The sequence below is a fragment of the Larus michahellis genome, chromosome 1 (genome assembly GCF_964199755.1).
Source record: "Larus michahellis chromosome 1, bLarMic1.1, whole genome shotgun sequence".
In the NCBI taxonomy this organism is placed as follows: Eukaryota; Metazoa; Chordata; class Aves; order Charadriiformes; family Laridae; genus Larus; species Larus michahellis.
In genome coordinates, this window is record NC_133896.1 from 57,418,095 (window position 1) to 57,443,067 (window position 24,973).

The following is a 24,973-nucleotide window of genomic DNA, read 5'->3' on the forward strand; positions in this document are numbered from 1 at the left end:
TCTCTTGAGTTTGTGTCACTTAACTCGCAAATGATGAGGGAATTATTGCAAAATCTTTCCCAGTCTCTGTTTGCAATGGCTGAAATGGGAGGGAGCAAGATGGAGAGCTCTTGGGTTGGAGACGCTAAGGAGCAGGGGGCTCCCCATCTACCTGGGAAGGCTGGGAATGCAGCCCTGGGTGAGTGGGAGGTGGGGGGCTGGGTAGTTTCTTGATTCACTTTAAGCTACTTGCATCCATGCCTTCAAGAAGTGAGGCTGACCTGCATCAACCTCAAAGCTGCTGAGGTGCCTCCACTACCAGGGAGCCCAGACAATGCAAACTGCAGTGCACCTCTGAGGCAGGAGATGTGTCCAAGCCTCACTGGTTGCTACTGGGGGCAGTTGCAATGCTTCAAAGTAGCCAGGGGAAGAAAACACCCAGGGAGAGGAAGGAAGACAACAGTCTCCTGTCTAACTGGCACTGATCCTGCAGGTATCATTTTCGCTGTTCTGGTCCCCTGCTCTGAAGCTCTGACTACCTTCCAGGCGTTTGACACAACGGCATCCTAGAGCAAGACTCGGGCATAGCATCTTCCATGGGGTACCAGAGGCTCACTGCATTCTTCTGTTTGCCCCACACGTGCTTTTCTGGGCTCAAGGCATTCTCCCATTTGCCCCTACAGACACTTCCCCCCACTGACCCCACCTGTCCTCGATTCTTCCCCTGAAGTAGTGGAACGAGGCAGATCACTAGAAAGGGCTTCATAGGCAACCAAGCCTGTCTCCTGCAGCCACGAGCAGCAATTAAGCAGATCTTTTGGGCCAAGGGCCCACAGAATTACTGTTCCACACACAGTCCAAAACACCTCCTGAGACCTTGCTTTGCTCCGACTCCTGCTTCTCTCCATGTGGTATGCTGGTGACACTGGTTGACTCTTCAGAAGACTTATGCAGGCTTTTACAGTTGCACCACACTTCAAGCTTGGTCCTGCAAGGCTTTGACATGTTTTTTTGAAATTCCATTTGTTCATGATATGCCAGAGTCTGAAGCACCCCCCTGACCCTAAGCCAGGCTTGCTTCTCCTCCCTCATCCCCAACCCTGCCAGCTGTGGAGGCAGCACAGCTATATCTTCATGGCAACGGCTAGACCAGGCAGGGACAGTGGTGTGTTGGCTCAGACTGTGACTCTCTTGTCCTGCAGGATGGCAACCTGAACTCTGGGGAAATGGAGGGAGGATCAATGCATTGTCTTCTGTTTGCTGTGGGGCTTTTTTTTCCATCCTACCCCCCGCCCCCCCCCAACCTTTAAGCTCCTGGGCCAGGGCTCCTCACCATTGCAAAGCAGAGAGCTCTCTGAGTGCAAAGTGCAGGGGAAGCGGTGGGAGGGTCAGGTGAGGACCGAGAAGGGCGAGAGGAAAAGGTCAGTGATGCAAGCCCAAAGCAATGGCTCTCAGCTGAGCTGCTCCGCTGTTTGTCCGTGCTGCGCTATTTCTACTCGGCAACAATTCACACATCTGGGGACCACAGCTCCTTCCACCGCCCACGCTCTTCCTCCCCCCTCACGGGGGCTGAGGCAGGGGAGGGGGGAAGGAGGGCGAATACTGCACCAGGCTGCCGGCATCGTTTCCAAGACCGAAGGGGAAAAAAACCAAACCGAGTGGCCCTTTTCAACTGCCACCTTCCCTCCGGGAGCTGAGCATCTCTGATGAAGGAACCTGCTGCCTGCAAAGGGAGTGGGGAGAGGAGGAAGAAAGGGGGGATCCTTTCTCTTGGGGTGCAGGGAAGGTCAGCGCTGGGGCAATGTACTGACGCCCTCATCCTTGGAACATAAAAGCAACAGTGCCAGTTTCCCCTTAGAATTAAGGTCCCACCTGGGTAGACCGTGGCTAAGGGCAGGGACCCTGGGTGCCTGGGGATGCGTGTTGTCCTTGGCCTGTTTCCAGGGTTAGCGTGCGAGTGGAGCCAAGTGCTTGATCCCCTCTGTGTTTCCCGGCTCGGCTGCAGCTCTGCGTGCGTGCCTGCGGGTGTGTTTATGTGTGCGAATGTGTGCACAGGTGCAGGCCGGGGGGGGGGGCCATGTTCCCCTCCCCGCCCCCCCGCTCCCCCCCTCTCCCCGACCTTCTCCACAGCCTGCTCCCAACTGCAGGGCACGGCACCCTTCCAAAAACAGCCCTCCTGGCCCCGTGTGGGCTGCGAGGGCTGCAACTGCTTTTTTTGAGCTGTGGGGAGAGGGAGGATGAAATTATGAACTGTTTCAATGCTCTGTGCCCTTTTCTGCTTCTTAGGCGGGAGGTATTGCAACAACAGGGAATGGTGGTATTCAAAAAGGCATTCCCTTCCTATCCATGCATGCCACCCTAAGGAACAGAAGAGGAGGGAAGTGACACCCTGGTCTTGTTTTTCTCTTGAGCAACCAAGTCGCATTTCCCCTCAGACCTCCTTCTCCCTCTTTCCCAAATACAGGCACCGTCAATGGGGCAGATGTGGTGAGATGTGGCTTGGGCTTTGTGTTATAGCAACAAATCTGAAATGTTTCACAAGTAAAGGGCTCTGTGTCGCATCACTCAAGGAGCACCTTCAGGCTCCTCAGAGACTATAGTGGGGAAAATACTAATTTCCACACTGCTTGTTTTTTCTCCAGGTGATGGTCTTGCAGTGTTCACCACGGTCTGGTTAGTAGTCTCCAGTAACAAGCAGCCTTTCCTACTCCATCTCCCCAATCCAGGAAATGAGGTCTTCAATTGCATGCAACCATACACAAAAACTTCATCAAGCTGCAGAGCTGCTGTGCTACAGGCAGTTCACCCCAGAGAAGGGTTCCCTAGGAGGAAAAGTCCTCAGAGGAGCCAGCCTAGAGCTGAAACCCTGACAGAGGTGGGCTCCCAAGAGGAATGAGGAGCCCTTTGGGCTGACCTGTTTCACAAGCCGGTACATCACTTGGAGGATTGAAGTGCCCTCAAGTCCTTGGGTCAGGTTGTGGGCCTGGACTTCACCCTTCCCTTCCACTCCTTCCACCCAGGCACACTGGTTGTGGCTATTGCCTTTCTCATCATACCTTCTGCCTCCCAAGGTGGGGAAGAAAGAGTAAAGTGCTCATGCGCAGTGATGTTTGAGGGGCAAAAGGAGGGGGGCTGAACCTGAGAAACCACGAAGCAGGGGAAAAAATGTCTCTCCTGACTGAGGCCAGGGGAGAGACAGGAGCACAATTCCTGAGCACCGAGCCATGGAGAGACAGGCAACTGCCCCCAAACAAGTAATTTCTGTTCAGGCATTTTAATGACATGAAAAGCAATAATTGCCATAGTCACAAATCAGTAAACCACAGAAGGGCTGAAGGGGGAGCAGGGGGCTTGCCTTTGGATAAGCATGACATCATCAAGCGTATTTCAAAACAAAGTCAACAATCTAATTAACTCCCTTTCTAGAAACTGCTCAGGCACAGAGATGAAGAAAATGGAGAAGGAGCAAGGAGAGCTCTGAGCAGAGTGGGGGTGGTTGTTGTAATGATTTTTTCCTCTACAGAAGGAAGGGAAATGTGATTAAATTGGGAGCAGGCTTCGCTAGTCAAAGCACCTGAGGGTTTATTCCCAAGAATCTCCTTGCAGTATCATGTCTTGCCTTCAAGCAATTTTGACTGTACAATAAATCTCTGAATTCTTCTCAATTTATTAGGTCTGGAAGCCATCATTGCTTCATATTAGGCTTGTCAAGCATTCCCACACAAGCCCCTCTAACTTTAAATAGAGAGAGATTTAGCACATTGGGAAGCTGCAAAACAGAGCGGGGCTTTATCTTTCCAAGACCGCCCAGGTAATAAGGCAATAATCTCCTGCAAAGATGAGAGGGGTTGCTGGCGCAGAATAGCAAATCAGACAGCTTTCAGCTCATTATCTTGCTCCGGCACAGATTTGGTATAAGGCTGGTCTCTGAATCCAGCGCTGCCCTCCTGTAGGTCGTATAACTTGCACAGGCACTCCCCTCTTCAACACAGCAATTTCAGTAAGCACTCTGGCTGCGCATCTTCAGCATTCAATGCCAGGGGAACCCTCAGGGACTTGCACAGGCGTGTTTTAATACTAGAAATCAATATGACAGACCTGGGCAGTAGACATCTGTGCGTGATGCAGGATCTGGTGCCTGGTCTGAGAATCTCAGTTCTTGAAGAAGGTGGGAAGATGTCCTTTGTGCCCCTTTCTCTGCTGTGGAAATTGAGACACAGAGAGGATGTGAGAGCTGTACAAATACATTGATAGTCCCACGGGTATGCCACCTTCCTTCCAGCTCACACTGGTGAGTTTTCCGTTGCAGGTGTGCCAGGCTAAGGTCATCTGCATACACAGACGCCCCAATTCAGATGACAAGAGATCACTTGCCACACTGCTGTGGCTCAAATGCCTGCTTTGCCTCACACACTGTGTCCACAGGCTCAGACGAGGGCACAGGCACTGACCTTCCTTCATGTTGCTGAGCCCAAGGGTACTGAGGGACACAGAGTGCCAGGCCAGGGTGACAGTCCAAGTCTTAATTGAGTGCCTCTAGGGAGGGACTCATTGAATTCCCTCCCTGGGGGAGCCCTTGTGGCACCACAAGCACCCATCAAGGAGGCAGGCATCCACACCTAGGAGCTCTCTTAAGCCTTGAGTCTGCTGCGTGGGCTTCAGTTCTTCAGACTGAAGTCCTGACAGTATCTAGTTCTACCCAAACATAACAAGGAGTTGGGGCTCAGGTCCTGAGCGGGGGCATCTCGTGACCGTCCCGTGCTCATGCTTATGAGTTCATAGTTATGTGTTCACAGCCAGGCAGGCTAAGAGCGAAACTGCTCAAAAATAGCATGCTTACCCTCCCACCCTTGTTTCCCCACTTCTCTGGGCCTGTGACCATCACCGTCAGGGAGTGAAAGTGAACACCTCCTCCATCCCCCTCCCACCTGTGGCCCCAGGCTTGCCACGAGTGAGAGTGCCTGCAAATGCCTCAGCTTCTTACTACTTGTATCCATGTTCTTCCCTAGCCTGCAGGGCTAGGGAATCCCTACTTCTGAACACTTTGTGTGTATTTGTATATAACGTGTATATTTGATGTCTTCTGCTTTTGTCAGGCAGATCTAACAGGACACTGTCTGGGGGACAGAAGTTGGAAGGGAAGAAAAGCAAGAATATCATCTGCTGTGTAGGTGGGCTTTAATGATTGCTGGCTGGCGTGGCTACTCCCATTGTGGTACCTGATCCCAGAACTTAAACTCCATTGCTTAAATGCCTCTCCACTTAAACACGGTGATGGAGATTAACCTGAAGGCAGCGTTTAGCCTATAGCAGCAATATCCGTAGGAATGATGGAGCAAGAGGAAAAAAAACCTCTTTAACGTTGGCCCGAGGTTGCCATTTTGATACAAAGCAAAGCCTCTTTTAGACCCGTAACGTGAACAAATTCAATAAAGAGCTCACTGATACACTAAACAGTGTTTCCCCGCGGGGCCATTTTTACAGACTTTTTTCGGAGTAGAACCACAATTTAAGGGGAAAATAACGGCAGATGTAGAACAACGTCGGAGTTTTGAGAAGCGCACATATATGAACGGCAGGAAATTCAATGTAAAGGTTATAGCTAAAACAACATTATTTGGAAAGTACCAAAAACAACCTGCAGAGCGTCTAGAGATCTTCACAGTGTATCCTGTCAGGAAGAGAACTTGGGTGGCCATCAGGGCATCTCTGCCCTCCCTCTCTCACCTCCTGCTGGCTTTTCACCCTTCCCACTGCTTGACTCCAGAGTGCCATGAGGACAGGACACCGAGATGGATCTACTGAGCCCTTCACTGAGCTTGCCCCTGGTGAGACAGATGGCTTGTAAACTGCAGGCAAGGCATCCCAGTTAGCCTGGGGCTCCAGTCCCAGCTGAGAGCCAGCAAAGGGAAGGGATGTTGATGGATCGCGGGACAATTCAATACCACGCAATACCTTTGCTCTTCACACTTCTTCACTCTTTCTGTTCTCTTGTTCACCTCTGCCATTCTGCAGAGACTCTCAGTGGATGCACAGCTGAAAATGAGAAGTTTCAGGAGCACTGCTCTGCTCTAATGAAAGCAGAGTGGGGGGAAAAAGTTCAGCCTGCACGTAAGGACCTGCCCCAGCCTTGAGGATTTTTAAAACTTACATTGCTCCTGAAACACCGATCTGGCTCAAACAACACCTTTAACCAAACCTCCAATACCACACTTTTACCTGTTGCTTTGACACCAAACAACAATGCTGACTGGCAAGTTCACCCGTCTCGGTCGCCATTATGGGGACAGGAAGGTAGTCACAAGAACACATCACACGTGTCGCTGACAATGCGGTTTTGCTGGGCTTCTCACATTAAAAATGGCACCATTCCTAACAATGTCGGTGTAAAGGAGATAAAAAGTGCCAAACTCTCAGCAGCCCGACATCCTGGGCAATCAAGTCTGAAAGCTGTGCTGGTGGCAAGTGTATTTGTTTGTATCAGATGGGGCCTGGACACGATGCCTGTGTAGGAAACCCTTTCCTACTTACGCCACACAGTTGTTGTTTTAGCACATTTAAAACTGTGTTTCCAATGCTGGAAACTGATGAATTGATGCTGAGGCATCAATGTTCAGCTGTCTGTTAGCTGATCCATTGGACCATTCCCCCCCCAGTTTTGGAAAAGTCAATCAATTCCAGCCACACTTGACAAAGAAGTATATCCCTTACTAATGTTAAGCAAAGGTGGCTGGATAGAGGAGAGATGGCTCTCCATTTGGATCCTCATTGGGAAAGTCTCCTATGTGACATCAGTCCTTACTAGGTAGCAAAAAAATCAGCATAAGAATCTATCGTAGAGATGAAGATCTAGAAAAAACAGTCTCCAGTGAATTGGCTGACCAGATAAATCCTTTTTTTCAACTATAGCAGCCACTCATCTTCTCTAGGGACTAACTACATGTTGTCTTCCTCTTCCACTGTTTCAAGTACCGTAGTGCACAACAAACCTCATCTGATTCTTACACATTGAAAAAAATGAAAAAAGAAAAAAAAATTAATCAGTGGTTGGGTTTTTTTTCCCCTTGATAAGCTGAACAATAAAAAATGGGTGCTTTGTGCTCTTGCTTTCCCAAAGTGATCTGTGGTCTGAAGGAAAGCGCAGATTTCTCAGTCTGAAGGACAAACGGGAAAAATGATGGTTAACACGAATACTCCGTTGCAGCCGCAGAGCTGGTGATACCAAGAAGTTACTCAGAGAGCACTTCATCGCTTCAGCTGAGGACTTCTCCACCACAGTAATCTGTATTCATTTTAAGAGTGCCTGGGAAAGGCTGGCTATGCCCTGATGTTACATGCCATTACAGTTGGTGGGAGCCTCCAAGGTGCACATACCACAGCCAGTGATTACCAGAGCAGGAAAGCACGCAGCTCATCCTCTCTCCTGCTCCCTTCAAGAGAGGCTGGCTGGTCAGATTCCCCAGTCGCCCTCACAAAGGGTGGTGATAACAAGAGTCTTCAGATGACTACCAAGAGCATTCAAATGATACCTCTCAGACTCCTGGTCCGTGTCGTACGTGGTAAGGAAAGAGGTGTTGCACTCCAGACAGCTCACTAAGTCATTAACCACAATGCTCTCCCAGAAATGGCCATGAGAATCCACTATTGCAACCTCCTTCAAAATGGCTCTGCCCATAGCTTCATATCACTGTTTTACTCCAAAACTATTTTTTTTTGAGGTCTAATATCTTCTGAGATCCAGTCTCTGGGCTGGGCTGCCTGTGACTAAAAACTCCTCCTCTTCCCACACCCTTTTCCAACTACCTGAAACCAAGATCCCTTTGTTGTTAAAGGAGGCCCTATCCTCCAGGTTTATAGAGTCCTCAAAAAGGAGCTGCCTGGAGACTTGAGGTAAGCCTCTGGCAACTTTTGGTCAGCAAAAACTGCTTGCTGGACCTGAGCTTGGGCCTTGAGCTGCTCTTGGAGAGAAAGGTGAGGTGCACAGAGCGGGGCGACCACTGTGTGTATAAAAGGAGATTCTCATCATCTGGCCCCACACCAGCGGCCATCTTCGTGCGGCTCAGACCAGACAGGAAACGTGATATGCTGTATTTCAGAGAATTATATTTGTGTATAGAAAAAGAGAGGTGTGCACGGACACGTATACATGTGCATGCCTATCTGTGAACTGGGCAATCATCTGGCCATGGATTTGTGTTTGTATGTCTGGCTTGGCTTGGGATGTGAAGGCAAAGTGTGCTGGGAAAGACCTCTGCCTGTGGTGAAAGGATCTTCTAAAACTAAACATGCCCTGCAGGGCCTGTGAGGGGTTATTCACCTGTGAAGGTGAGGGGACATGAAGCTTTGGAAGTGTTCAAGGCCAGGCTGGATGGGACTTTAAGCAACCTGGTCTAGTGGAAGGTGTCCCTGCCCATGGCAAGGGGGGTGGAATTAGAGGATCTTTAAGGTCCCTTCCAACCCAAACCATTCTATGATTCTCTGATAAGAAGGTGGACATATTTTTTGCACCCCCTCTGGCTTGTTGAATGGACAAGCCATGCCAAACAGACACTGCAGCTAATGCAGGGTGGTGTTGCCTGTCTGGACTAGCTGCGAGGCTCAAGTCGGAGGGGGTGATTCTTCCTTCTGTGGAGCGAGTGTGGTGTTCAGCTGGGTAGGGAGGCCATGGGATGGGTGTTCCTGTGGTGTCACACCATCTGCAAGTGTGAAGGTTGTGCTTCAGGCTTGCTCACACTCAGCACTGCCCTCGTTCCACTCCTGCTCTGACCCAGGATGGATCCTCTGAAACTGGGGCACTGATGCTGAGACTGGTTTCATTCTGGTATTGCTTAGGTCAATGACTCGAGTTGTTTTTCACAAAGTGTTCCATGGTATTTCTGCTGCAGATTGACTCCTATACCCAGTTTCAAAGTGGTCTGTGCACGTGTACAGACGCCGAGAGTGATATGAGTGATCTGTTTCAGTGTCTGAAACAGGATCTCCTGCTGGTGTCCCAAGAAGACAGGTCCTTCTCTCTCTCTCTCTCTTTTGCTTCCCAGCAATAGTTACAAACTGGTCCCAGTATATCTGAGCACTGCAAGATAACACCTGATCCCTCCACCCTTGTTTCTGCACCTATTGCTTTACCAGCAGGAAGTAGGACGTGGTTTGGGGCTTTTTATTCTCGGCCTCGCTAGCCTTTTCGATACTTCAGGGCCTCGTCTCAGTCTGACAAGGCAAGCAAGCGGCAGCTTCCTGTGCAAAGGTGAGAGGGAGAAGAGAGAGAGACCGTGCAAGTACGAGAGGAACGGCTCCGCAGCAGAACTGCCAGGCTGCAGGCACCTCTCCTCTCATGCCAGTAGCTGGCTGACACCTGGACATGCACAGAGCTAAGATATCCACCTCCATCCCTCTCCCTTTCCCTCCTCCCGTTCCCCTCACTGTTTGATGTCCAGCACCTGCTTCCATCCAACCTCACGACCTGGTACCCGGGGACTCTCTTCGTCTGGACCACTCATTGCCTGGAGCTGGAAGGTAAACGGGGTGATGCCAACTCTCTCCCACATGGGGGTGGCTGATCTGAAAAGCGTCTTGGAAGGAGTTTCAGTCTGACAAACTGAATCTTGCTGTTGGGGAGGGCTGAGCACATATTTATCTCTCCGTCTATCCACAGTCCTCTCAAATCATACCCCACATCTCACAACCACACCGCCTGCTTTCTTTCCCTCTCTCTCCCCTTTGTCTGTTAATGCATTGTCGTCATGTTTTAGTTCCTCTGAACTTAATCTTTTATCACAACGGGAATCGATATTATGCCTCATGCCAGCCCTTTATAAACCCTCTCTTCCCACTCCCCTGGCAGTCCCAGCAGGCTCTAGAGGGACTGTCTTGTTTTGCTCAGCTCTGGCTGGGCTCCAGGCTTACTGAGAGGTGAGGGTGGTTCCTTCTCCTGTGGGCAGAGGCAGACCTCGAGGTACGGGTGTCCAGGTGGATGGGGAGAGAGGGAGGCTTGGATGAGAAGACCGTAAGCCCCATCTGCCTCATATGGAGCGTGGCTGTACAGGCTTTGTAAGACAAGGAGTTTCTCTGGGTGCCATGCGTGGATGAGGGGTGCTGCAGAGTTTCCTAATTACAAAGGCCAAATTTTCTGCTATGCCTAAAAATGACTCCTTCCAAGGCAGTGCGGGGTCTATTTGGTGAGGATGATGCATGGTTTGTACATGACACCGTAATATTGTGTGATATGGCAAAACCTTGACTTTCCAGAACCTGACAAACTTCTCCCTGATTTCCTCCTCTGTCCCAAACAAGCCATTCAAAACCTACCTTCTAAGCGATGAGCTCTGCAACTAGCTTTTGTCAGTTGCGTCCAGAGACCCCTCTTACTCAGCAAGCACCTAGTTATTTCAGCCCTAGGGCTTACCAAAAAGAGAAACCCTTCAAAGCGCAAGCCGCGCGCAGCCAAGGCACCACTCTCTACCTGAGTCAGCAAGCAGCCTGAGACGACACACGCGGACCGCTGTGCGCTCGCACACACATTTCCAGGAGGCATCACTCCTGCAAACAGCCTGTCTGTGCTGCACTGCGAATGGTTTCAGTGCTGAGCAAAACACCCAAGGCAGGAGAGCGATGAGGTGCTGAGGGAAAAGCACAGACTCTGGAGTGGAAAGGGTATGAGTTTCTGAGCCTGGAAGATCGGCGCTGGCTTTGAGCATGCCTCCTGTGAGATGTCAACTTCCTAATTTGCATTGCTGAGCTATGCTGGGGGGGCGTCTTATCTCTTTCAGTGTGTCACCACCAGCACAGATGAAGCCCTCTTTGCTGCTTCTGTGTCACCTTTGGCTGTTCAGCCTCACGCCTCTCTTGCAGGCATCAGACTCGGCACAAGGTAAGAAGTGATTCCCTTCACCCGTGCCAGCTGGGTGGGCAGGGAGGGTGGTCAGTCAGAGGAGTGTGTGTGCCACGGTGTGCTGCTGTGCAATGCTCGTGGTGTAACGCACAGCCAAGAGGAGGTTGCAATAGTTACAGATCTCTTATGAGCACATCAGCCTCCAAGGACATAGAGAAGTGGATGGCTCTGCCTTTCTTAGTTGGAGTCAGTTACCCAGCAGAGGAGTCCGTCTGTAGTTTGGGATGGGGCAGAATTGTCCAGGGTGATGGTTAATGACAAACATAATTTCTAATTCGTCCGCGTTGCTGTCCATCTCTTCCCTGCTGGCAGGTGCCTCCAGCCTCACTTGTTGGTATGACTCGCGGGCAGCTCTCTTCTGTGACTGGACCCCAAGCAGGGAGCTGCTTGAAGCACCATGCCAGCTGGAGATTTCATCGATGTTTGCTTTTTATGACAGGTGGGTGACTGGAGAGGCTGAGGAAAGCCAATGCTTTGAATGAAGTGTCCTGGAAAGTTTACCACTTAAAAAAAATGTAGGCTTCCCCTCCCCAGGCCGGGTGTAGTGGAGTCACAGAGCTGAGGGGCTTTGCCTTGAACTGTCTTTAACTGAATGGGGTCTGAGATGCTGGCCACTGCTCAGTGTTTGTCATCTGACAGTCCCAAACTGTCTAGCACAGCCTATCTTCCAGCTTTATAGCTCTGTCTGTGCTTCATTTTCCAAAAAATCCCTCCTCCTTGGTAGTCACCCCCTGGACTGAATGGCATTTTCAATGGAAAAGGAGGATGTATAGAGATTGGGGTGGAGGAGGGTGGAATTAAAGTTATAGAGGGGCCATTTGCTCATTGCCAGGATGATCTGGGATGTTGCACCATGAGTAACAATAAATGAAGGTAAATATTGTTCCCCTTACCTCCCCTGGCCCTTTCATCTCTCTCAGTTTGTGATGTTTACCTCTCCCACGCATCTCCCAGCAGAGAGGTAGGTGTGTGGCCAGCACTACAGTGGGGGCTGGCTGAGTCTCTGTGGTCTCCAAGTATGACATCTTTAGCCAAAAGATTTACCAGCCTACCCCAGGGCTTTCCTGGGTGCCTGTCATTAGGAGAGGCTCAGTGTGATTCTGGCAGTGGGTGTGTTGCTTGTGACCGTCATAGAGGCACCTCCAATGGGGTGAGATGGGCAAATATGTTCTGGGGGCTGGTGCATGGACCTAGGAAGCCAAAACATTTATATCGCTCCATGGGTGTGAATCACTGAGACAGGGGCTGGAATTTGTGCTGTATTTGGAACTGTGCCATTGCTCGACCAGGGCTCTAGGACACCACCTCTCTGCACCGTCAGCGAGTCCCAGGTTTGATCTGACCTAACAGCAGGAGCAGGCAGCTCAGTCTGATACCCCCTCAAGCTGCAACCCCAGGGATGCTCTCCCACCCTTGTCACCCCTTGTGCCATAGCTCAGCTTAGGCTGTCCAGCCACACTTGTCAGAGCAGAAGAGAGGTCATGGTGCAGCACTGCCAAGTGTGATGTACGGTCCTGATTGACTGGGATGTGACCTGTTTCAGAAGATGCATCCACTCAGCGTATGAGATCCTATGGGACTGTCAGTGGCTTGAAGGACACCTGTAAAGCCTAGAGGGGCTGAAACAGGCACCTGTCTTCCAGGGCCACGTTAGCGCAGTTGTGGGCAACAGGTGTGTTTAGGGTCTGCATGCTCTCTGATATCAACAGGAAGCAGAGAATGTAGCAAGAGGGTTTTGTGAAGACTTGGAAACTGGAAACCTACTGGTGTCTTTGGATTTAAATAACTGGGGTGCATTGGGGAGAGCTAACCGAGCGATGCAGTGGGGAGAGAAAGTGGGATTACATCCTTGTTGTACACTGTTCAGCAAATATGGTAGGATGCAAAATGCTTTGAAAGGCCTTTAGTGTTACATAAAGTTTGACTAAATACAAAAGAGCCTCCCCAGATCTCTGGAGTTCTCCTGCTTAAAACCCAGGTTGTTTCCCTTAACTGAAAAATTCAAGAAGCACTGTGAATTACCCAAGGCAGAACACACGGCTGGGCCAAGAAGATGCATCAAGACCTTCAGCAAAAACAGTAATGTGAGTAATTTGTCTGGGATGTTCGGGCTAATGACAAGGCGGAAAGGATTTGTATGTTGATTTTGGGTGTATAAACAGTGTGACACCCAGGAGCAGTATAAAAAGCCCAAACCTAATCCCTGCCTCCAGTTCTGGGGTTAGGCTTGATGTTGTGTGTTGTTGATATGCATCGCCCCTGTGGGTTCCCCTGCAGGAGGGACTGGTTTCATTGTGAGCTGGGCCATGCTGTCCTGACACATGCAGAAGAGGTGCAGGACAGACAGATCACATGCAGTGTCCCATGTCTCAGTTACCTGGCTTTGTCTCTAATCCCTTCCTCTGAGGAGGGATGGACATCATCACCAGCTCTAAGGTCACCTCTTGACCTCATTTTGCTTAAAGAGGTTAGTACCATTTTCCAGATCATTAACTCCTATGAAGTCTGGTTAGATATGTCAAATGCAAGAGGCAACAACAACACATCACTGGAGCTAATGGTAATGCAAATCCTCTAGCTATTGTTCTTCATTTAAAACAGTCTGGTTTTAGACTCATTATGTGCTTCCTTCAGTCATAGCCAGAGTTACTCTAGTTCTTGTGTTTTCAGAAAAAAACCAAATCCAAATATGAGCTAATTCTCCTTATTGATAAAGTCACAACCAGTTCTAACGACAGACAAGCTTTCTTACATTTGCACATCATGTGCAAAGACAAATTGCAGGGTTGGTAAATGGCTCCAAAATCTTTTCTTTCTAATCAAGCTCATTTCCCTATTGCTTATTTAATACTCTATGATGTATACGGCCTGTTAGTATCACTGCATTTCAAGAGTAATATTTAATACTAATGTCACCTCAGTCTTACCAATGAGCACAAAATGTTTTAGCAGAAATATCTTTTCTCAATAAATGTCACTCATAGCAAGTAAATTTTTCCTGCTTAGTCAGCACATACAGCAATCCTAGCAAACTACCATACCACAATACTTTGTGCCCTTCTCGCCAATGAACAAGAAAAAATCTAATCACGTGAAGTATAAATCTTTGGTTCCTCACTCACTGCTGAGGCTTATGCCTTTAAGCCACAAATATTGTCCATATTTATTGTCAAGTATTCCTAAACCTCTTATACACAGGCAATGCTTAGAAAGATGAATGCTTATTTATGAGGCTTTAGTGTCCCTAATGGTAAATTTTCCTTGTAGACTCAATGCTTCACCGCTGCAGACCGTCTTACCCTGTCTGTCCATTGCAACACTGGGGAGAATATGTCTATGCCTGCACGAATAGAAGATTTCAGTCCACTTGAAAATAGTGAGTACTCGTCTGTCTTGCAGTCTCTGAAGCTTCCCCATAAATTTATAACTAATTTCTCTGCCCCGTCCACCCCTATGCGCCACCCATGGATGATTTTAGACTTGTGTCTTTTCCTTGTCCCCTGCTACAACCAGCACAGATGAACCATGTTGACTGCTGCCACCTGCACCTCTAACACGCAGTGTCATGCCAGCTACCTCCTATCCTGTCCTATATCTGGGACATTGTTAAATGAGAGCACTTTGTGCCAGGACTTCTGGCTTCAAATAGGCAATGACAGCTCAGCTGACCTCCCGAAAAATACATGCTGCAAGAAAGAGGGAAAGTCTTGCTGGTCTTCCCCTGCTGCTCCTACCAGATATGCGATTCCACCCTCCTTTAAGGCAGCTTTGGCATGCATCAGTCTTTGCTGAAAGGATTCAGCTCACTAATCCAGCAGAAAAACATCTGCTTGGGTCACCTTTTTGCTGGATGTGTGAGTTTACCTGGCTCAAGGAGACGTTCAATAGAGCTGCTGCTAGGTAAGGCAAAAAAAGGCATGGCTGGAGTCAGGGATTGGGAAGGATCAGCCTAGGCAGTCTGTATAACTTCATCCCCTGTGGCTGTAGCTCTCTGAAAGAGCAGCTGGAAAGCAGCTGTCTCCCCATCCATGCTCCATTCCTGTCCATACAATTGCCTCATGGATCACCCCTACAAGATAGAATGCGTGGCCATGTGGGATTGATTGCAATGACTGCAGGGGCCACTCTCACAGGCTCCCAGGAGGAGCTGCCTTTAATGTAAGAGACAATAAGCCTGTTGCTTTCAGTGACAGTGGGGAAGAAGGAGGAACAGAGAGAGGGAACTCACTAACAGTCTCTGGTTGTGGCTGGCTGGAGTCTGTGAGCACAGCCAAGACACCAGCCCTGCTGCAGTGGGGTTGGCGGTGGAGCCCTGTTACAGACAGAGAGTGCAGAGGTATCAGCCCTGATCCTTCTCTCTTTCCAGTAAAGCTGAGGCCTCCAGGAAACCTTCAGCTGATTCACAAAACGGAAAACACCTACAACTTGACATGGACCCTGAATATTTCTTCTCACTATTTGGATGGGGAGCGGGAATATCAAGTGCGGTACCGAAACACAAGTCTGTTCTGGGAGGTGAGTACAGAGTGGGGTACTGGGACCTGTCACCGTACGAATCCCAGTCTTCTTTATGTCACCCAACTTGCCCCTGGGCTTCCACTTGGGATGAAACCGGTTTTGGTGAATCTGCAGAGCAGATGACACCCCCTCACCCTTTTACTTTCATCACCTGCTGACAGTGTTTTGTGGTGACATGTAGGCAGATGGGAATCCTATTTTACTTAGTCCTGCCACAAAGAAACCCAGACGGCTCCAGGACAGACCTGAAAGGGGTGAAAAAAGTAAAGAGAAGAAGAATTTTCCTCCGGGGTGAACAAGCAGTGCTTGAGGTGTAGGGATCTGAGACAGGTCCTTTTTCAGGGCCTTGGAAGAGATGGGTACATGAGGCTGTAAGTCATGGCAGGGTGTTGATGGTGCTCTAATTTTACCCTTCTTCCAGAAGGCAGAGAACTTCACCATTTTAACCGTTGAGCAGGACCAGATGTGGATGATGTTTGAGAGCCTCTCCCCCGGCTTGAAATACGAGGCGGCTGTCCGTGCAAGGCCAAGAGCCTCAGGTACCTACAAAGGCGTGTGGAGCGACTGGAGCGAGACGATACTGTGGAGGACACGTGCCAACCGTAAGGATCAGAGTCAGGCAGTCTGGCTTGGAGGGAAAAGAGGGCACTCAGGGAAAACGAAGTAGAAGGGCCAAAGCAGGCTGGGAAGTGGGAGGAAGATGGGTTTGTGGGAGGATTGTGTTAATCAAAGAGCAATAGAAAGATTGGAAATGATCTGCCCCTCCTAATCTGTTAGGTCAGGCTGGCTCAACAGGGCTTAAGGACAAAGATGTCCTGACCCTGACAGAGCCCCTCTGACTTCCAGAAGCCAGGCAAAAATCCACAAAATGTAAATCAGGGACTGTTTCCCCAGAGCAGTAAGGCCAGAAGTCTGACCTGCAGAAGCAGTGGCCAGGACTGGCATTTTCCCAGGTGCTCCTGTGACCTAGGGACATAAATCCAGCTTTCTAAAATGTAGCAGTTCCTTGAAGACATTGATCAGTGAAATGCAGTGAAACAGAGCACTCAGATGTTGAACAGAAGGAGACCTGAGCCTAGGAAGCAAAGTCTCATGGAGAATGAGAGAGACTTACATGTAAGTCCCTTCCAACAAGGTCCGCGGAGACTTGCATCAGTCATTACCACGAACCACAGCAGGGAGGACACCTCCATCCTTGAAAGATAGTGCCCTGAGCAAGTCTTTTTGGTGAGTCATTGGCAGTGGTCTCTCTCATGTCTTTTCCGAAAAATAAGCAGATAGAGGTTATTCCTTCTCATGTCGCCCCCACTCTGCCTCTGCTCAGCCCCTCTCTGTTGTGCCTGGTGCTGGTATAAACAGAGGAGCTATGTTTAGAAAGGGCACTGTGTTGCTGTGGCGATCAAATTTTGACAGCGTGTGATGTCAATGAATAGGATACAGCCGCAACCAGTTGTCATAGCAACCAAGACCCAAAGATAACCAGGGTACCAGAGGCAGAGGAGACAAAGTGATCTTAGCAGCATCTCAAGGACAGGCAGAGAAAGAATGTCCTAAAAATGTCTCCTCCTTCTTTTACTTTGATCTGCTCCCTCACACCTACTCCAGAGGAACTCTGCAGACCCAAACCAAGGGGTACTAGGGATGGAGGGACATGGGGGTGGCAGGCAGGGGAGACGGGCACCAGAATAGCAAGACCAAGCAAAAGTGCACTGGGGAGATGTGTGTGAAAGACAAATTAAGAAAAGTTTGAGATAATACCAGACAAGCCTGAGGAGTGCTAGCAGTGCTGTCAATGTGGGAACTCAGTCTCTTTCTCCTAAGCCCACAATCCAAGTTCCAAAATCATCATGTGGTGGAATGTTGTAAAATTCCTAGCTTCCTAAAGCTTTCCTTCACCTCTCCAAAGAAAGTAGACAGCCTCTTGACACCTAACCTTCTCTATCCTTTGTCCTCCTGCTTTCTTAAAGAACCCTGAACCCCATGACTCTGTCTCTCCCACTGGCTCATAATGCTCTTTCAAGTCTCCAGTTCCACTTAAGCTGATTTTTGGACTCCCTGCTTTCCTTTGCCATGAGACAGACAGGTTGATGGACACTTTAACAAGTGCACTATGCCACCTCATCTGTGGCAATCCCCAGCTGTGGTACTGTTATGAACAGGGACTTCAGGTTGTTCAACACAAATTATCTATTAAGCAATGCCAAGTAGACTCTGAAACCCTCAAAGGCATCCTACACAACACAGCAGAACTCATTTATCTGACCACCTGTTTATTACAATTTTATATCACTGATCATCTTGAACCACCATGGAACGGCTGTAGCTCCTACTGCCAGAATCCTGTCTAAATTTTCACAGCAACTCCCTCATTCTCTCTCACCTTGCAGAAACGTCCCGTCCGGTCTTGCCAGCACTTATAGTGACCACCTGCATCTTTGTGATCATTGGGACTGCCTTCCTTATTAATTTACGGACCCTGAAATGGTAAATGAGAAACAACTTTTCCTCTTTGTTCCTCTCTTGTATCTTGTGTGTCTTCTTGAAACCAGGGTTATTTTTCACTTGGCATTACTCAGGATAGAGAGTGACTTAAAAATATGATTTGTAGTCCAACCTTTTGAGGACGACATTTGTCTGGGGAGATATATCACCACCCAAGATGATGTGGTTTCACCATCATGATTGTATCGTGCCACACTCCTGTGACCTCGTGACATGTCCTGGCTGAATTCAAAACAGCCGCCTCAGCACTTTTGTTGTCCGTGGGTAAGAGTGGGGTTCCCTAGCAGGGATGCAACAAAATGGCATCTTAAAAAGAAGGCCACTGGGTTGAGCAATCCCTCAATAGAAAGGACCAAGCAAGCTTAGGTAGCGCTACCTTCTCGGTTGAACATTCCGGCAAGAGCTCGGGCATGACATAGTGACATTTGGTCTGCAGCCAAAATGAGGAGTACAATTCTTCCTCTCAGTGGTCTGTGCAGTCCTGAAGTGTCTCATCACATGCTGGTAAACATCTACATGATGCTTTAAAGATCTCTTTGCCTGCGCTTCTACCCAGGCACTGCTTTTATTCAGAACTGAAAGTGTCTCACAAGGTTACTCCGTGCAATAATAGGGAGAGTGACCTGTCAGCATGGCAAGGTTAGAAATGGCCTCAGGTTTTCTCTTCTCAGGACAGGGGCAGAGAAGCAGAATGCTGATGTTCGTGACAGGGAGCAGGAAAAATGTTCTCAGGGATGAGGCAGCAGAGGCTGTGATGGCTTCTCCGTAAGGAAAGAAGGAGATGCATATTGAAGGAAGATGGATACTGAGAAAGACACTGGTCACTGTGTTTTACCTTGAGTCATAACACAAGGGTGAGGAAGTATTAGCTGTATGGCACAGAGTGAGATAAAAAGGGCTCCTTTCTCCATGGAGTATAATTAACCTGGGGGAACTGGATGGAAGATAATGCTGAGGTAAGATCCAAGGAAGGATTAGACACGCATGAATAAAAATAGCATCTGCAGTGATGTAAGGTAGTTTATATGCAAGAACTAGCAAATTCTGATGCTTCAGAGAGTACACTGATTGCCTACAGAGGTCAGGAGGGTTTTTCCTCGGAGCATTCCACACCAAACCCTCAGCAAAGAGCTGACACGATCAGCCAACTTCTCTGAAGGACTGAAGAGCAGATTAGATCACTTCATGGTGCCTCGGGATGACAACACAGTAAAGTAGAGGCCACTGGGCTGATGCAGGGCATGCTACACCACACAGTGTCCTGATAATGGGACAGACAGACGTTGTAGCACGGCTTTGGCAGCGATGGTCCCGTTCAGGCCAATATGGTCCTCTGAGTCATTGCAGTGGCAGGAAAGCAAAGAGGGGGCAAATCACAACTGCTAGAACTTGGAAACAAGGGAGACCTGCCCAGCTTGTTATCAGAACAAGGGGCTAAAGGGGCAAGTGGAGAAGTTAAGGTCACCAGCCAAGTCAGGGAAGAAACCAGTGAACTACTGGTTGTGCTTCACTAGGGAAAAGTCTGAGGGGTGGGTATCGTCCAATGTTAGGTTTAAGTGCCTCATCTCTATACCTCTCATCCCTCAGCTACTGCATTTCAGCAAGGACAGCCCTCAGGCTTGTTCTTATTTTACCTCCCCCTCACACCATGGTAGTACACATGAGCTGCAATTCTCTCTCCTACTCATACCACAATGCCAGATTGGTCAGGATCAGGCCCTGCTTCATTCCTCCATCTCATTCTCCTTTCTCAAGGTTTAAGAAGATCCTGAAGATTCACATCCCAGACCCCGAGAAATTCTTTCCCCCACTCGTTTCGGTTCATGGAGGTGACATTCAGGTATGGAACTGGGGATGGAGCCATGTGGTTATAAAGGAGAAACGAGGGAAAGGAGGGTCCATCTGCACATGCCTGGGACAACCAGCAGGTTATCAGACCTACATGTGCACACACGACATGTGCCCGTAGCACCAGCTGCTGGGTTCTCTGTTCGAGTTTTATTTTCTGACCTTCTAAAACCTGACACTCGTCTGAGGCGTCCCTAATTACAGAACTGAGAAACGGCAAACCACGCAAACCTCAGCACCCTGCTCCCCTAATGGGGAGCCTGAGAGAAAACAAGGGAGGGAACTTGGCCTCTCAGATCCCCTTCCACCCCACTTCTGTCCCTCCCTGCCTGCCCTAGGCTGCCAAGCTCTTCCCCAGATTTCCCGCTGCGATCCCCTCCTCCTGGCTGTGAGCCTTTCCTCTGCTCCTAATGTGAATTGCCGTCACACTGAATGGCACTTAGCTGTTTTCTGCATTCTTGTTGTCTCATTCCCTTCTTTATCTACCCATACATTCTCCTTTCCCCTAATCTCTCCGTGAGCATGGGCAGCTGCAAGGAGACGATTACCATTCTGTGCAGTATTAAAGGGAGTGTCAGATCCAAGACGTGGGAGGTGATCCCAAGGGGCATCTCACTTTAGGAAGGATGGAAACAAACTGCAGAGGGTCCAGAGGACAGCAAAGCTTTGGAAAAGCCTACCTGCAAAAAAACTTAGAAAACTTAAACTACAGGGGAAGAGTGTGGAGTAGGGGGGCGGGGGTGTGCAGCAGGCACTGAAGACACTTTCTCAGTGCAGAAAGAACTAGAAAAATTGCTTCACTGGTCATAAAGGCAATGAATTTGGGTGTTATCAAAAGTAGGGTTTTTTTAAGGATAATGATGCACTGCAGGATGTCACTCATGGTGAGTGGGGAAATCTAGGCACAAAGGGCCTGGAAGATCACTTGAGACAAGAAATCACATAGGGCCATGTAGATGTATCAGAAACTGGTTCAGCACCTAGGGATAGATTGCATGAGATGCATCTCAGTACTGCTTTTCATGTTTCCACCTTCATTTTATGGTCTTGTAATTTTTTTTCTTCCTTTCCCTTTAATTCTCCATCTTCCTTTCCCCTCTCCAGAAATCTCAAAACATAGGCTTGCGAGATCCACTCTTGATTTCAAAGTGACAGAAACATATATTCTCTCTGAAAATCGTGCAGATGAGACATGACTTCATGAATGTGAATTTCCCTCCCCACCACCTCTGGCAACTCTTGCTTGGACAGAGAAAAAGTCACTTGATTGCTGTGGGTGCTCAGGAGAAGAAACCTTTGGTTCCTCACTGAGTGTTATACTTTGGGCATAACAGTCTCTCTTCTGTGTTTCTTCCCCATCAGAAATGGCTCTCCTCCCCATTCTCCACATCTTCCTACTGTGTGAACAGCACAACCCCAGAGATATCCATGCTTGAAGTGATGCAGAAGAATGACCAAGAATCCCAGTTTCTACTTTCCAAGGGAACCCTGCCTCCTGATCCTCCCATAGAAACCAGTGGGCACTCTGTATCCAGCTGCTTCACCAACCAAGGCTACTTCTTTTTCCACCTTCCCAACTCCTTTGAGATTGAGCCCTGTCAGGTCTACTTCACCTATGAGCCTTTCACCCAAGAGGGCAGTGGCAGCGAGGATGGCAAGTCTTACCATGCTCTCCCCTCCCCAGATTTCTGCACACTAGCAGAAGACATGCCCGTGTTGTCCCACAACTTCCTTCACTGTATCAAGGCAGCCCATGGCTTCCAAAACAGCTCCTTCGTGGAGGAGACAGAAGGTAAAGCCCAGCAGGCCATGGCTATTTCTGGGGCTCTCCAGTCAAGTGAAGGCACCTCATCCACACCAGTTCTGAACCAGGATGAGAAGGTGATGGACAAAGCAGCTTTACAACCTGCTGAGGCCCTCTGCCATCCGAATACAGACTTTCCTGACCCACCAGACCTGCACGACAGCAATACTATTGAAGTAATGGAGGGGAGTGGGAAGGCAGGCCCTCTGATTGACCCCTGTACACCAACAGCACATGCTACCTCTTCTTCCTCTCAGCCTCCACCTTTAAGGCAAAACCAGGATGAGGATTCATGCAGAACAGCCTTTTCCAGCCAGGTCCCAAACACTGGTGCCTACCTTTCTCTGAGGGACCTCCAAAGCCAGTACAGCCATTGCCCTGTCTAGCATCTGCCTGGAGGAAATCCACAGGTGGGAAAGGTCTTCTCTGCTGGGAAGGCTGGATGGACAGTTTTTTTATTCAGGACATGAAAGTGGCTTCAGGATCAAACCCATGGGAACTGTTCTTTAATGAGGCTGGAGAACACAGTTACTCTAAAGGGCTGCAAAACCAGAAAAGGAATAGGATGTACAAGGTGTAAATTCATGGATGGCTACAGGGGTAGCATCAGTTCCTAGGGTTAGTGAAACAGAGCACTGGAAAGTGGAGGACACTTTGCATGGAGAACTGGGCTAGTGGACAATAAAGCAATACCTGGGGAATGATAAAAGCATATTAAATCTGTTCAGTGGTGACACAGGTAATGGAGACACAGAAGCTTCATTCTTAGCTGTACAGGCCAACAAGGACTCATCTTCATAACTGAACCTGTTTCTCTGCTATTGCTGGATCCAATGGTATAGAAACCCCTTCCCACACTGCTCAAGTGCCATCCCAGACCTCACCAGCCCATTTCTTCTTTCCCAGCTCCCACTAGGAGGCTGTGCCAGCACTTCTGTGCTCTGTATTTTGGTGTAAAATAGCACTCAGCTTTGAAGCTAAGCAGGCGCATGGTCCGTTTGCCTTGTCCCAGCCTAAAAACTTCTAATGGGAGGGAGAAATGTCAGAAGAGGTGGCTTTGAGATTTTGTACAAGGGACAGTAGCACTGCCAGTCAGTGCTGGGGCTGAAGGTGAAGTGGATGAAGAATCTCTTGTTAACTGCCCAAAAGTGTAATTTTTATTGTGATGTCCCCACCTCAAGTTTGAATCAGAGATTACATTCTGAGCTACTCGGTCCAGCTTTAGACTTGAGTCTCTAGGGTCAGCTCAGAGCCACAACTATGTCAGCTGTCTAAGCAGTGCAGTGTAAAAAGAAATCCCCATTATTGAGTTAAAAATACTGGGGAAATCCCCTCCCCCCTCCTTCTTTCCCCCAGGTCTGATGATGGCAGTAAAAAGAGCGCACACAATTTCCCATTCTTGCTGCAATATTTTTCATGAAATCGAAAGCCTCTCTGCCCTGCTTGGCAAAATACGGTTATTTGACTACGATAAGCTGATTGCAGAATAGTTCATCCCACATCCTGTGTATTAGTGGAAAACATCGCAACGGTGCTGCCCATTCCTTCCATTGCTCAAGGGAAACCATTGCCTAATTAGCAGCAAAGATGTGGTGAATGAGCCCAGAAACTAACCCACGAATCAGCACCTTTGCTGAAAAGAAAACCTCCATCCACTCACAAAGAAAGGGGATAGCAAAGACTACTTTTTTTTTCTTTTTTTTTTTTTTTTGTTACCTCTGCATTTGCTGATCTGGGTTGAGAAAAAGCAGCACACTGCAGAAGAAAAGTGGCAAGGCAAAGGAAGACAAGCTGTTCTGGTTACATCCATCCCTGCATTCAACTTCTGTACTGTCTGTTTGCTTTCTGCCATATTTCTGGACTATTCAGCAGTGGGAAAATACCAGCCCTGTGATAAAGATATTTCCTTTTAGAGTTTTTATTTCAAAAAGGTCAAGGATATCGAACTTGGTGCTTCTGTCACCCCTGTGAGTATCAGCCACAACTAATTCTTCCCTAACTCTGTCTGCACAAGCGTTGAGCTTCCCCTTTGTCCTGGTCCCACGCTGTTACCTGACCTTGCATTATGCGGCCTGAATGTCATTATGAGTACCAGCTACTGGGTCACCCGCTGGCTTGGATTTCACCTCAAAAGAGCTGCTCAAAGGAGTTGAGCCTGCCTGTGGCTGAGAGGCTGAAGGAGCTATGACCTGTCCTCTCATCAGCTTCTTCAGCACCTGCATCAAGACGTGGACTGCTCCATTGTCTCCAGGAGACAGCAGGTGAGGAAGACCCCACAGCTTCCCAGATAAGGAAGCACAAGGCTTGCCCAGCTGATCACTGATGGACTTCAAGAAGAGACACTGAATCCCTTGACCCTAATGGGCAACTTGCTGTCTCACACGGGACAAGGTTCCTAGTTGTGCTGATGGTTATCCTGTCCTGATATAGGTCTTCATAAGCTTCTCAATTATTCTTGCTGCTAAGATGAGTACAAAAAAAAAAAACAAAAAAACTTTGCCTCTTTGTAAATAAAAGAAATATTAAGAAAACTACGGTGTTTTTCTGTCCTTTGGGATGGGGGAAAAGGATTAACAGGTTTTCTGAATAGGGGACTAGGCAAAGCTTTGCTCAGACCAATATACCTTTAGCCCTCCTTCCTACTCCCTCCACCAGGGGACTCAGACACCTAAAACAGAAAGCGGAGTTGGAAGTGATCATGCTGCAGACCCCTGAGGGCCATCCTGCCGGCTGGGTATTTCCCCCCCTCCTTGTGAAAGTGCTGACAATTTTCGAGCTGGCAAGATGTTAGTACTGCATTCGCCACCACGCTGGGTGTGAATGTGTGACACACTGCGGCAGGAAGTGCTCAACATCAGATCTGGTGATAACCGGACCTTTCTTCCAGGAAGACAAGATCATGTGGTCTCATACGTGAGTAACCCAGGTTGTGAATACCAAAGGCATAACACTCTCAGTGATGCGGGGCCCATTCTCTGCTGGGTCCCCAAGACCTCTTTGGAAATGTCACATGGGGAGCGGTCCCCTCTCAAGCTGATGCGAACGCCCAGCATGTGGTTCGCAAAACCACAGAAAGATGCTACAACAGTGTCCATCAGTACCAGAGGCAAACCAAAGCTGAACGCCAGCACTGTGTGGAAAATACTGAGCTAACCGCCGCAGACAAGTTCTCTCTTTATCTTAAGCCCAGAGACAGCAAAGATAGCTGTCACATCTCTCATCTCCCTCTTTCCAAGACACCTTTTTCGTAAAGAGGCAACATTACTCTCAGCCTCCTCCCACATCCCTTCCTTTTTTTTACTGTGGAGAAGCAGAAAGTGAAGGGTACTTGCAGCAAAGGAATTCCTCTGAAGCCAAATCTGATCAAGGTTTTGGGTCCTTGGTTGATTCAAAAGCCTGTGGTGATAGATGTGGTATCCTTGCTTAGATAGATC

At 48.8% G+C, this 24,973-nt stretch overlaps 1 protein-coding gene across 3 annotated transcripts; it reads left to right on the plus strand.

The window, feature by feature from the left end:
* Nucleotides 1-9,234: 9,234 nt before the first annotated feature.
* IL2RB (interleukin 2 receptor subunit beta) lies at nt 9,235-24,277 on the plus strand. Of its 3 annotated transcripts, XM_074572729.1 has the most exons (10): nt 9,235-9,492; nt 10,746-10,846; nt 11,180-11,306; nt 12,846-12,951; nt 14,135-14,243; nt 15,234-15,382; nt 15,807-15,987; nt 17,773-17,869; nt 19,643-19,727; nt 21,098-24,277. In XM_074572729.1, the coding sequence occupies exons 2-10, from the start codon at nt 10,765-10,767 to the stop codon at nt 21,923-21,925; spliced, it is 1,764 nt and encodes a 587-aa protein (XP_074428830.1). In that variant the 5' UTR covers nt 9,235-9,492; nt 10,746-10,764; the 3' UTR covers nt 21,926-24,277. The 3 variants fall into 3 exon arrangements, with proteins under 3 accessions (XP_074428830.1, XP_074428827.1, XP_074428828.1); XM_074572726.1 differs by lacking the exon at nt 9,235-9,492 and having other exon boundaries at nt 10,513-10,846; XM_074572727.1 differs by lacking the exon at nt 9,235-9,492 and having other exon boundaries at nt 10,513-10,846; nt 15,810-15,987.
* Nucleotides 24,278-24,973: the final 696 nt, after the last annotated feature.